Source organism: Schistocerca americana, chromosome X (genome assembly GCF_021461395.2).
Source record: "Schistocerca americana isolate TAMUIC-IGC-003095 chromosome X, iqSchAmer2.1, whole genome shotgun sequence".
NCBI classification, from domain to species: domain Eukaryota; kingdom Metazoa; phylum Arthropoda; class Insecta; order Orthoptera; family Acrididae; genus Schistocerca; species Schistocerca americana.
Genome location: NC_060130.1, coordinates 938,653,241 through 938,668,049, shown reverse-complemented (window position 1 = coordinate 938,668,049; position 14,809 = coordinate 938,653,241). Strand labels below are relative to the sequence as shown.

The window sequence follows — 14,809 nt, the reverse complement described above, 5'->3', positions numbered from 1 at the left end:
CTTCTACTTACTGTTTGCTTGAAATCCAAAATGTTTATTTTATGGTTTCCTGAAATGCCTTGATATTGCAGGCCAGAGTTGGAAGAGACACGCCAAAATCTGATTGTTGAAAGCACTTCTCATCGAGAATCACTAAAGCAAGTTGAAGATGATATTTTAATTGCTCTGTCACAGAGCAGTGGTAACATATTGGAAGATGAAAGAGCTATAAAAATATTGGACTCATCCAAGGTATAAATCTAATAAGTATTGAGAATGAGATTTTCACTCTGCAGTGGAGTGTGCGCTGATATGAAACTTCCTGGCAGATTAAAACTGTGTGCCCGACCGAGACTCGAACTCGGGACCTCTGCCTTTCGCGGGCAAGTGCTCTACCAACTGAGCTACCGAAGCACGACTCACGCCCGGTACTCACAGCTTTACTTCTGCCAGTACCTCGTCTCCTACCTTCCAAACTTTACAGAAGCTCTCCTGCGAAACTTGCAGAACTAGCACTCCTGAAAGAAAGGATATTGCGGAGACATGGCTTAGCCACAGCCTGGGGGATGTTTCCAGAATGAGATTTTCACTCTGCAGCGGAGTGTGCGCTGATATGAAACTTCCTGGCAGATTAAAACTGTGTGCCCGACCGAGACTCGAACTTGGGACCTTTGCCTTTCGCGGGCAAGTGCTCTACCAACTGAGCTACCGAAGCACGACTCACGCCCGGTACTCACAGCTTTACTTCTGCCAGTACCTCGTCTCCTACCTTCCAAACTTTACAGAAGCTCTCCTGGTAGAGCACTTGCCCGCGAAAGGCAAAGGTCCCGAGTTCGAGTCTCGGTCGGGCACACAGTTTTAATCTGCCAGGAAGTTTCATATCAGCGCACACTCCACTGCAGAGTGAAAATCTCATTCTGGAAACATCCCCCAGGCTGTGGCTAAGCCATGTCTCCGCAATATCCTTTCTTTCAGGAGTGCTAGTTCTGCAAGTTTCGCAGGAGAGCTTCTGTAAAGTTTGGAAGGTAGGAGACGAGGTACTGGCAGAAGTAAAGCTGTGAGTACCAGGTGTGAGTCGTGCTTCGGTAGCTCAGTTGGTAGAGCACTTGCCCGCGAAAGGCAAAGGTCCCGAGTTCGAGTCTCGGTCGGGCACACAGTTTTAATCTGCCAGGAAGTTTAATAAGTATTGGTTTATTTTAGTCTCTTCAAGGCTTGTTGCAGCTGAAATATTATTACCTGTGATCTCCTGAATGCTCTCATTATCTCTTCATCGAAAGTCTGTTGCATTACCATGAAATTGTACTACAAAAAATTCTCAAATAATCTACTCAACAAAGTATTCAGTTAATCTGACTTGTTTCCAGTTTCATTACAAGGTGTACAACTTTGCTTCTGCAGTTTTTTCCCCAACATTTGAGGCTTTAATGAATTACAGTGGTTACACATGTATCATTCAAAGTATTTTCCATCACTGGCCACTACTTTTTCCCATCTTTTGGGCAGTGTACGAATCCCACGTCAAAAAAATTGTTCATCTTTTGAAGCAATCCACAAATCGATCCAATCTGTGACTTCTTCATGAGGTCAGAAGTGTTGGTCAGCCAGGCCATGCGCCATTGATCTAAACAGGTGATAGTCAGAGGGAGAAATGTCTGGAGAATACGGTGGGTGGGGTATGACTTCTCACTTTAACATTTCCAAGTATGTTTTGACCTCTTTTGCAATGTGGGGTCGAGTGTTGTCGTGCTGTAAAATCACTTTATCATGCCCCTCACCGTATTGTGGCCACTTGTCTTTTAATGCTCTGCTCAAACACAATAATTGCATTCAATAACAAGCACCTGTGATTGTTTCACTTGGTTTTAACACCTCATAGTACATGACACTGAGCTGGTCCCACCAAATGCAGAGCGTGATCTTGGAGCCATGACTACATGGTTTGGGCATTGACGTGGAAGCATGGTTGGGATATCCCCATGATCTTTTGTGTTTAGGGTTATCATAATTTTTCGTCCCTGGTCAGAATGCAATGCAGAAATCCATTTCTTTTGCCTCGGAAGGAACTGTTCACAAACACAAAAACACTGTTCAATGTCTCTTGGTTTCAGCTCACACGAGACCCAAGTTCCTTCTTTCTGAATCATGCCCATAGTCTTGACATGTTCTGAAATGGCTTGCTGTGTCATTCCCACTGATTGTGCCAATTCTTCTTGAGTTTGACAGGAGTCTTAACTCAGCAATATCTCCAATTCTGCATCTTCGAAAACATTCTTTTTTCAACCTCTGTGCCAGTCTATGACATTAAAATCACCATTCTTGAAGCATTGAAACCACTCACGACTCGTTCTTTTACTAATAGCGTCCTTACCATATGTACTTGAGAGCATTTGATGAGACTCAGCTGATGTTTTCTTCATATTGAAACAAAACAGTAACACCACCTGCAAATGACGAGAATTAGGCTCGTAAACTGACATTTTCAATTGAAGAACAACTTTACGATGCAGAAACAAATTGACTAATGTTTGAATGAGGCTATGTTGACTGAGGTCCAAGCTAACTGTCTGATGTCTGTGATCTGTTTCTTTTGACCGCTACTTACCGCTGTCGCCACCTATTGGCAAAAGGCGAAACAAAGTTGTACACCTTATATAACTTTCAGCAATATGATGGGATCTCAAAACTCACATAGAAATATAGTCACAGCCAGACACTTTCAATATCCTATGAATCTGTATGACAACGGGAAAATGTTTACAGAGCACCTTCACATATGAATTCCAAAAGCCAAAAATCAGAAGGTTAGTTTTTGATTCTACAGTCCTTCAACACAATAAACTTCCTGATCACTGATAGAAACGATAATGGAAGTCACTCATAGACTGATTTTTACAGAAGAACTTCACAAAGATTAACAACTACATGTTGATTAATCAATGAGTGATGTAGAGATGTTAATTGCTGGAAGCAGATTGACTTTTTTTGCAGTGGGTCTGGTATATAAAATCTGGCATGATGATATTAATCTTGACAATTACATTACTGTCTATAAAACAGTAGGGTGAAAATTTAATAGAGTAGATGACCCTTAAGATCAAGTGGCGACTGAACTTAACTACAAGATGGCTGTTTAGAAAAGTGTAAAAGTTCACAGTACTATTTTAGTAGTACACTGTATGCCTCAGTGGTACATTACTGACTTGCATATATGATTGTCATGTCTGAAATTTTGTTAATACATGTAGGTTCTTAATGAGTGACAAATTGAACAATGAAGGGGTGTATCTGGTTCAAAATATGAGGGTGATAAAAATATAGAGTCAAATCATTGAATCTAAAAAGCATAATGGTTCAAAAACCAATAGCAATTTTGGGTGTGGCTAATCTTGAATTACTAATATTATTTCAGTTAATTAGTATTGGAAAACTGAAACAGGTTACTGAAAAGAATGAAATGAAATATTTCTAATGAATGGTGTCAGTCAGCTCAAAATTGCTGATTAACTTGCTCAGATTTTATCATTACAAACTGGTGTAACAAATTCAGTAAACAATTTCACTTAATTAATAAGGCTTTAATCAAAAGGAAATATACCATAATAATCAGCCAGTTGTAAACAATACAGTATGTCATGAGATTATATAAAATACTATATACTTGAGAACAGGTAAATTTTGTGTGCTCATGTTATATACAATAGTTGTACAAATACAGTCTATTATGATGACATAATCCTGGCTTTTAAAACTGTTAGTTACTTCTTTGGGGAGAAGTATGGGTTAGGTTGGAAGTATTAAAAATTAAGAACAAGTCACCCAGAACCCATGATGAGAGGAATCCTCCTGTAGTGTTGATAGGGGTAGGGAAGACAAAGGGGGAGGCATCAGAGAGTGTAGGAGGTCAGAGATGGTACATTAGTGAACTAACTTGTGTCCTCTGCAAGACATTTTACGTTGGCATGATCAATAATAAATGGGCTTAGTACATAATTGACCATAGAAGAACCATCTAATATGGGACAGCCAACACCCAGTTGTTGAACATGCTGTACAACATGAGTCAGGGACCTGAAGGCCTGCTACACCACAGGGCTATTTTGGATCCTCCCACACTATTTTTTCCTTGAACTCTTGAGATGGGAACTTTCCCTCCAATGCATTCCCAAATTCTGGTACCCTTATGGACTTACTTACCATTAACATGCCCAATATCCCCTCCTTCGATAATACTTTTATTAAATCACATTTACTTTCTTTATTGCTTATGTCCTACATTCCCTCTTTAGATTACAATATTTACTACATCTCATTTATTTTCTTTATTGCTTTTAGTTTTTCATCTCCTACCTCCCATCTTTCTCTCTTCTTTCTGCTATGCTAGTTCCTAATTGTACTATTCATTTTGCTTTCCCTTAATCTATCTTGACTTCTCACTGTGTCCTTATCATCATTGTATGGCAACTGGCACATTTCTTACCAATGTTTTGTCTCTGATGTCAGTGGGGTTCCTCTAATCCTGGTGTCTGACTGATGTGCCCTTGCTTTTTAGTTTTCTTTAATCTATTCTTCATTCCTGGTTGATGAAGGAGCTAATAGTTCCAAAACTAGGACTGTATTATCAATTTTATTTTTATATGTGTCTATTAGTAGTACTAAACATTTTTGCCTCTTGAAGATAGAACTGAACAATAATTCTGTCTCACATTTTATTAGTTTTCTCAATCTAATTTTCTTTTGACACTTGATTATATCTGTCAGTTTACTGGCACATTGGGGATCTGCATTTGATTCCCATTATTACCAGGGATTTTGGTTTAAATGGTTAAAATGGCTCTAAGAACTATGGGACTTAACATATGAGGTCATCTATCCCCTAGACTTAGAACTACTTAAACCTAACTAACCTAAGGACATCACACACCCATGCTCGAGGCAGGATTTGAACCTGCCACTGCAGCAGCAGTGCAGTTCCGGACTGAAGCACCTAGAACTGCCCAGCCACAGTGGCTGGCCAGGGATTTTGCCTTGGTGGGAGAACAGGGACAGAGTGCACTCAGCCTCATGATGCTAAGTGAGGAGCTTCTTGACCAAGTAGTAGCAGCTCCAGGTCATGAAAACCACCAACAATTGGGAGACTGGTCTGGTGGCCTCACACCCCTTCATGTCACGTGGATGGAGTGTATATCTGAGAGTTGATACAACTGAGCCTGTGATGTTTGGGGCAGAATATAGTCAGTTGTTCAGGAAAGTGACCAAGATTCACTAGAGAAACTGAAGTTTTATATTGCAGTCAGTCAGCACTGAAAAAATTGAAATTTTATATTGCGCAGTCAGGTGCATGTCTTTATACGAAGTTGAGTGGCCTACCAATATAAGTTTTCACCCAATACAGGGTGTACATAAAGTCCGGGAACACTTTCATTGTACATATATCATACATATGTCCTTTTGAAGAGAAAACCTGAAAGCTTTTTTTCGTGTATGCTGCCACAGTGTAGTTGTAATTTGCCGATAGTCAGAGATAGTTGCAAACCTAGTTCAGGTACAGAGTGAGCTTTTTGTGTGTTGGAGTTCTACAAAAATAAGTGTGCTACAGCTGTTCAGCAGAACAAAGTATGGTAAGAAGCCAACAACAAGGAAGGCCATTTACCACTGGCACAACAAATTGGTTATAATGGGTTGCTTGTGCCCGGCAAACAGAAGCAGATGTCCCAGTGTGAGTGAAGTGAATGTGGAGCGCATACAAGAGACATTCATAAGGAGTACAAAGAAATCAGTGTGTCGTGTATCCTGTGAACTCGAAATGGCTCCAATGACAGTGTGGAAAACTCTGCAACAGAAGTTGTCTATGAAACCATTCCAACTGGAACTAGTGCAGATGCTCAATGACAACTACAAAGACAAGCATTTTGAGTTTTGTTTGCAGTTGCAACAATTGAATGAAGATGGGGATGGCATTGTTGATCATTTAATTTTTAGCAACGAAGCCACTTTTCACACCAAGGGGAAAGTGAACAGGCATAATTGTCAAATCTGGGGTACAAAACATCCACATGAATGCAATAAATTTGAGTGTGATTCCCCAAAGGTAAATGTTTTTTGTGCCTTGTAACATTGAAAACTGTATGGGCCATTCTTCTTCATTGAGAGCACTGTCATTGGAAATTCCTACTTGGGCATGTTGGAGCTATGGCTGATGCCTCAAATGCAATCGGAATCTCTGTTCATCTTTCAGCAGGATGGGGCTCCACCCCATTTTCATCGTGAAGTTTGTGGGTACCTGAAGGCAGAGCTGCTGCATTTATGGATCGGCCATGCTACAGAAGAGGACAGCTGTTTCATGAAATGGCCTGCCCAATCACCAGATCTCACTCTGTGTTACTTTTTTTCTGTTGGGACACATTAAAGATCTGGTGTATGTATTGCCTCTACAATGTGATGTAGCAGAACTCCAGGAGAGAATACAGGAAGTGACTGCCACAGTCGACAATGCCATGCTGGGACAAGTATGGCAAGAATTCAGTTACCATATTGACATCTGCTGGCACACTCATGGTTTGCATATTGAATGTTTGTAAAAAACATTTTCAGAGTTTCTCTTCAAAGTGCAATATCTATGACATCTATACAATGTTTAGTTCTTATGCAATAAATAATTGAAAGTGTTCCCAGACTTTATGTACACCTTGTATAGGCAATTGTAGTGTGCAACAGTTTTCCTGATACACGTGTGTAAATCATTTGTCTTTATTTATTTTCTGTTGAGCTACAGTTTTATCTTAACAGTTGTAACTTTGTTTCTCTTCTGCATTTGCAGTAAATTAAGGGCTTTGGTTTCATATTCACACACAAATTTTATGTTTTTCATAATTAATTATGATGTATGACATATTTTGTACATAGTGTCCATGATTAAAGTTTCAGTTTCAGAACACTGTAGAAAGAGAGCCACTGCTCAGAACTATGACAAGTTTGAAGACCATATTATCGATTCAGGGGGAAATGTCATAGATATAAAAAAAAAAAAAAAAAAAAAAAAAATTACGGAAATTTGACCACTGTAGACATCAGAATATGGACACCAACAGATGTATGGCACTGGCTGTTCCTCAGTTTGTATCCGAGATGCCTAAAATGATTGTCTCCATGAAGGATCACGCACTGCGGGTAAAGCTCTTTTACAAGAATGGTGACTGTGCACCAGTAACCCTGCAAAAGTTCTGGACACTCAAGGATATGAAAAAAGGCATTGGTCCAAGGTCTGCTAAGGATCTAGAGAAAAGCTTACAAAATTCAAAAAGACAGTTTCTTTTGAAGTGCAATGTGACATAGAGAGAAAAGTAGCTGATCCTACGTCTGTTGAAGATGTGACCACAGCATTTCTGGAGGGATTGAGCAGTGATATGCAAACATGCAGTACCTGGGGATTTGCCCAAACGTTGGACATGTCTATGAGCTTAGTCAATAAAACCCTATGAGACATCCTGGATTGCTATCCATACAGAATCATCCATGTTCAGGAGTTGCTTCCTGCTGAAATGCCAGCAAGATAAATGTTGACTCTGGAATTTCTTATTCACATGGAGGTGGACAATGAATGGTCTTGGAATGTTCTGTGGATAGACAAAGCCCATCTCTATCTCCAAGAGCATGCCAATGTGCAGAACTGCTGCAGAATATGGACAAGGGAAAATCCACGTGCACATCAACCATTATCATTTCAGTCTACAAAGGTGAACGTCTGTGGTGCAGGTTGATGGCATTGTTTATTGTGAGGCAATACTTTTTTTAGGGGGGGGGGGGAGGTGAGTTCTGTTTATCTTGTTACCTCCACCATCACTGGTAATTGCTATGAGTGTTTTTTGCACACCAATGTCATTCCAACACTTCAAAGTGTGCATGTGTCATTCCAAAACCTCAAAGCATGGATATCTTGATAGGATGATGGAACTGTATGAATGGAGTAACGTTCATCTCAAACCATAGCTGTCATATTATGATTAATCTGTCATTTGTAGCCTACATCATTTATGTCTCTTGACATGTTGGCATAGAAACATCTTTGTTAAAACATGCATACATTGTTCATCAACTACAGTAATCACAATGATACTCAGAGTGGTTAACACTCTAAGTGTGTAACCTGTCTATGGCCTGCAAGTAGATGCTGCTGTCTGCTGTCAGTCTGACAGTTTGTGGTGTCATACAGCCAGAAGTAAAAACAGCAACGATTCTGCCATGAATCTAAGTGCAACAGGGGGAGTTGCCAGATAATGCAGACTAGTGACTGCCCAGCAGCCCATGACATAGCATTCTGAGGTGCACAGAATCATGTCCTTAACCTAGGGTGAATAAGATGGCCCACTGCAGCACTAGGGACTGCCAACACAAGCAGAGCCAGGTAGCAAGGAGTTTGTCTGCTCAGGGGATGGTAGCCAAATGACTGAATGGTCTGAGCTTGAGCTGTGGACCACCAATATAAAAGCTGGCAGCACCTGAAGTATGGTGATAATTGCCTGGAATCATAGCAGCAGTTCTCATTGAATTAGCAGGCAGACCCTCTCATAACAGTATCTGGTCAATTCTGGTCTGACTCAATTGTGTAGCTGTGGCAGGTATCTCAGATTTACTCAACTATGCACAGCAAAGTATTTTGCAATGCAATGTGTCTCCCTCCTTCAGGAGATCTAGTCCTCTGGATCCATCTCCTCATAGTTCTATAATGCCCCAATACATATTTTACAAGGTGACAATTATATAAAGTGCATTCAGTTTCCATTCTTACACTACTATAGTTTAAACATCAATGTTCATTGGCTTTTCTTATCTTTGAAAGGTATTTTCTATAAGCACTCTACTGGACTTTTTTTTGTTTCTCTACAATTATATGGTTGCACTGTACCATCACTTACAGACTTATACAATAATGTCATTGACTTCTTCTCTCTCAACCAATTTCTCAGCAGTCACATAAAGGCAAATCATCCTGCTCAATTTCTTCTTGTGTTTAGCATTTTTCATTGTTTATCAGGTCTGTTCTTTTCTAATTCTTACTTAACTAATTATTGCTTGCTACAGATAAGCCAATCCATTTCTCTAGTTTCCACACACAAACGTCACTCTGCTGAACTGTCATATAATAAACTAGCAAAATAAAATTACCAAGGCTCTTCCTTCTTATGAAATTCCTTTAACAAATCATTTCGCTGCAAATGGTTCCACTCATCTGCTTCTTGTGCTTGACATTTCCCGTTGTCTATCAGATGGTTTCTTTACTCACTGCTTTGGCACATCATCCAGAACTTTGTCTCTGAGACAAAAGTTACCCTTATGTTTCCTCAGTAAATACATCTTTGAGACTATGCTCTTACAAATTCTGTGTCTGGTATTAACACTGAAAATACACAGGTCAGTAGTTTCATTTCTTCCATTCTTTTTGACACTAATTAAAAACTAACCATGTCTTGCTATGTCTTGCAGTGTCATGTCATCTTGTAAGGTTTTTTTTTTTTTTTTTTTACCAAAACGGCTTCATTTTGGTGTGTGAACTGAATCTTAATGATGTTATATGCAGTTTAGTTGGCTCTACTTTCAAGGTAATGGATCTTTGCAACAATGTAGCATTTGTAGTGGTCTTCTTCAGCTGCAACAATTTCTCCACAAGTTCAACTGTGCACTGCTGGCGAACCATTACCTGACATTTTTTCTTACCCTCAGTACCCATAACACTGCAGGTATCGCTGACTTTATTCTAATCCTCAAGCACACATTCCTGCAATGACTCAGACTTTTCTGCTGAATCTGTAGCCTTACAAGTAGTTTTCCTCTTTCTATCCTTCCTCCCTCCTTACTTCTAAGGAAGCAGCATGATAACAGGTGGCAAAGAATCTGCATCATTCAGAAAAAAGTTATCCTGTACTACTTGATTATTCAGAAAATACACAATATAAATAACATCATTAATAACTTCCTGTGTATCCTCTGTAGTATCACTGTCTGTAGTGGCACTCTTCATGACACAAAAATCATTGGCACATGCACATCCCTGCACATCTGGACCTGGCTCCACAGCCCCTTGATAAGAACCATTATAGAAATAGGCATCCCTGGCACAGAGAAGCAACTGTTAGAGCTGAAAATAAATAAGTCACTAAGTCCAGATAGAATGTGAATACAAAGAGATATGAAATGGAAAGGACTGTAATAAGGAAGGCAAGTTGCGGACTTCAGTTTCTTGGGAGTAGTTTAGGAAAGTGTGATTCATCTGTAAAGAAGACCACATACAGCATACAAGTGCAGCCCATTCTTGAATACTGCTCAAGTGTTTGGGATCCCCAACAGGTAAGAAGTAAGGAAGACATTGAAGCAATTCAGAGACATGCAGCTAGATTTGTTGCCAGTAGACTCAATCAGCATTTGAGTATTCCCTGAAGAGATGATGATGCTCTTTTCACAAGGCACTGTTGCAGAGATTCAGAGAATCAGCATTTGAGCCCTAATGTGGATCCATTCTACTGGCACCAATGCACATTTCACATAAGAAACATGAAGATATGATGAGAGAAATTAGGTCTCATGTGGAGGCTTTTAGTCAGTCATTATTCCCTTGCTCTGTTTGTGAATGGAACAAGAAAAGAAATGACTAGTAGTGGTACATGTTACCCACCCCTGCTATGCATTGTATGATGCCTTGCAGAGTATATATGAAAGTGTAGATGCAGATATCACTCAATGGCATAAATATTATTGCACATAAATCAAAATCATGCATGTTGCTACTCCCACACTCATTTACTTCAGCACAGCACACAATCACTTCCTCTGACACTTCAGCTAGATTCCATATTTTCACAAGATATCAGACCTGATAATTGTTCATTGGTGTTCTTAACTTCCACAATGTTAAACTTTTCATATCAATTAAAGTCACCCTACTAAATTCCTTCAACTTGCGTTCAGCTTCTGTATGAACACTCATTTATCTTACTCTCTCATGCTTCCTCAAAATCTTAGCACTCTTTACTGCTGAAGGTAAATACTTAGTGATTTCAGCCCATCAAGAACTAGACTCCACTCACATTTTCTCTGCTTCTTCAGTTTCCTTTCCTTCGCAACTTTTACTCCCTTTGCTATATCCACTTGGTCTGCTTCCACAGCTTTTATTTTCTTAGATATATTTCCACTATCTGCTTGCAACTGAGCCACTTTGACTGCAAAAAGTTTCAACATTTTATTCAGTGTAGCTCCCTGTAGTATTTAAAATGACGTGTTTGACCCTCTGATAACTTCGCAAAAACCCAACAAATGACAACAGAACATAATAAAATGGTGATGAGCACACTTAAATGGCTATGGCTCTGAGCACTATGGGACTTCACTTCTGAGGTCATCAGTCCCCTAAAACTTAGAACTACTTAAACCTAACTAACCTAAGGACATCACACATATCCATGCCCGAGGCAGGATTCGAACCTGTGACTGTAGCAGTAGTGCGGTTCCAGACTGTAGCGCCTAGAACTGTTCAGCCACCCCGGCCGGCCACACTTAAATATACTATTAATATAACACTTGTTATCGTAAATAAGGCAATGGCAAACCACCTCCACTAGGTCCTTGCCTAGTACAGCAGTTCTGGTCTCATGCATCATCCTCTACACTCCTCGGAGTATGGGACCTCATCATCATTGTAAATTAAACTTCTGTCTGCATGGATATTTATGACTACAATTTAAAGTGGTTAAACACAATGAGCCACACTCGTTCCTCAAAACCAAATATGTTGCCCATTCAAATCGAACGAAGTAATGCACATATTCTACAATTTCCAGAACACTGTCTGCACATACAGGGTGTTTCAAAAATGACCGGTATATTTGAAACGGCAATAAAAAATAAACGAGCAGCGATAGAAATACACCGTTTGTTGCAATATGCTTAGGACAACAGTACATTTTCAGGCGGACAAACTTTTGAAATTTCCGTAGTTACAATTTTCAACAACAGATGGAGCTGCAAGTGATGTGAAAGATATAGAAGACAACGCAGTCTGTGGGTGCGCCATTCTGTACGTCGTCTTTCTGCTGTAAGCGTGTGCTGTTCACAATGTGCAAGTGTGCTGTAGACAACATGGTTTATTCCTTAGAACAGAGGATTTTTCTCATGTTGGAATTCCACCGCCTAGAACACAGTGTTGTTGCAACAAGATGAAGTTTTCAATGGAGGTTTAATGTAACCAAAGGACCGAAAAGCGATACAATAAAGGATCTGTTTGAAAAATTTCAACGGACTGGGAACGTGACAGATGAACGTGCTGGAAAGGTAGGGCGACCGCGTACGGCAACCACAGAGGGCAACGCGCAGCTAGTGCAGCAGGTGATCCAACAGCGGCGTCGGGTTTCCGTTCGCCATGTTGCAGCTGCAGTCCAAATGACGCCAACGTCCACGTATCGTCTCATGTGCCAGAGTTTACACCTCTATCCATACAAAATTCAAACGTGGCAACCCCTCAGCGCCGCTACCATTGCTGCACGAGAGACATTTGCTAACGATATAGTGCACAGGATTGATGACAGCGATATGCATGTGGGCAGCATTTGGTTTACTGATGAAGCTTATTTTTATCTGGATGGCTTCGTCAATAAACAGAACTGGCGCATATGGGGAACCGAAAAGCCCCATGTTGCAGTCCCATCGTCCCTGCATCCTCAAAAAGTACTGGTCTGGGCCGCCATTTCTTCCAAAGGAATCATTGGCCCATTTTTCAGATCCAAAACGATTACTGCATCACGCTATCTGGACATTCTTCGTGAATTTGTGGCGGTACAAACTGCCTTAGACAACACTGCGAACACCTCATGGTTTATGCAAGATGGTGCCCGGCCACATCGCACGGCCGACGTCTTTAATTTCCTGAATGAATATTTCGATGATCGTGTGATTGCTTTGGGCTATCCGAAACATACAGGAGGCGGCATGGATTGGCCTCCCTATTCGCCAGACATGAACCCCTGTGACTTCTTTCTGTGGGGACACTTGAAAGACCAGGTGTACCACCAGAATCCAGAAACAATTGAACAGCTGAAGCAGTACATCTCATCTGCATGTGAAGCCATTCCGCCAGACACGTTGTCAAAGGTTTTGGGTAATTTCATTCAGAGACTACGCCATATTATTGCTACGCATGGTGGATATGTGGAAAATATCGTACTATAGAGTTTCCCAGACCGCAGCGCCATCTGTTGTTGAAAATTGTAACTACTGTAATTTCGAAAGTTTGTCTGCCTGAAAATGTACTGTTGTCCCAAGCATATTGCAACAAACGGTGTATTTCTATCACTGCTCGTTTAGTTTTTATTGCCGTTTCAAATATACCGGTCATTTTTGAAACACCCTGTACTTTCCCTATAGTGGAAAGAAACACCAGACCGAAACCCATTGGCTCACCATGACCCTTGCAATCAACCAAAAGCACAAAAACATTGCACTCCCAGTACTGGTAAAGCCGTCTTCCCCAGGGATGGTGGCCGGCAAATTTCTTTTGCCATCAAAATGTAGACAGAGGCTGCAGTGGTAGACCCCCATGTTGGGTAATGCAATTGGCTTGGGAGATGTTAGGGTGCCAATGGTCCACTACCCTAGATGTGGTAGCAATGGCGTGATGAGTGGATATCTGGTAATTGTTCAACATGTTGTCATACAAACATCTGTGTTAAAGCATCTGCTTATGCTTAATCAACTACAACCCTCATGATGATACTCAGAGGGTTGGCATCCCAAGTGTGTAAGTTGTGTATAGTCTGCAAGTAGAGGCTGCTGTCAGCTGTCAGCTTGACAGCTTGCAGTGCCATGCAGATGGAGGTAACAATGGCACCAATTCTGCCATGACAATGACTGCAGCAGTGAGAGGTGGCATGTAATGCAGACTAGTGACTGGCCAGCAGTGCATGATGTAGCATGTGCAGTATCATGTGATGAACCTAGGGTGAACGAGATGGCTCACAGCAGCAGTGGTGACTGCCCGCACAAGCAGAGCCAGGCAGTAAGGAGTCTGCCTGCTTAGGGGATGGCCACTGAATGGATGAACAGTCAGGGCTTGAGCTGTGAACCATCATGGTAAGAGCTGGTAGCAGCTGAATTACTCTCCCAGATGGCCCACCAGACGGAGGGTGGTAAGTTGACAGCATTGTACTTGGTGTCAGTAGAAGGGCCGCAGCTAGCAGTGGCAGAGTCCAGAGATAATGACTGATAGATCTATGTAGACTTGTAGGCTCATAGTCTCTCATAGGTCCCCACTCAGTACTGGTAGCTGACAGCCTGTGCTACCTTTGACTAAAAAAAGATGATAATTTATATGGACTTGGCCTGGCCTTGTTTTGTTACATCAGTTTCTATCATGTAAGCCACAACAAAACCATGGCTTGGATGTGAAGTAATGAGGTAACAAATGTTGCAGTGGATCTGCCTTCCTGCTGCAGCATTGGTATTCCAGCTCCAGTCCCTTGGCTGCCCAATGATATGGTAACTACCTGACATCACAGCAGCAGTTCTAATTGTACTAGCAGGCAGATGACCGTGATGTAACAACACCCGGTAGGCTCTAGTCTGTCTCACTTCCATAGCTTCTTTTGTTAGCTGTGGCAAGTGTCTCATATATACTCAGCTGTACCTAGAAAATTATTCTGTGTATTGTGTGTATTTCAACTGAAAGATATAAATTCCATATAACTATAATGTTTATATGAAGCAGATCTTGACTTTGCTAGTATGTGCAGTCTGTGTAAAGTCACATAAATGTTTTGCTTGAAGTATTAGTGATAAAAACAGAAGTAGA

General features: G+C 40.9%; 1 protein-coding gene across 1 annotated transcript in view; it reads left to right on the top strand.

Annotated features, from left to right (window-relative positions):
- The window catches only part of LOC124556412 (dynein axonemal heavy chain 7-like), a 746,268-nt gene that overhangs the window by 524,619 nt on the left and 206,840 nt on the right, over window positions 1–14,809 (top strand). The window contains exon 21 of the mRNA XM_047130371.1: window positions 72–231. Within this exon, the coding sequence (XP_046986327.1) occupies window positions 72–231 (160 nt within the window). The remainder of the gene's footprint in view (window positions 1–71; window positions 232–14,809) is intronic.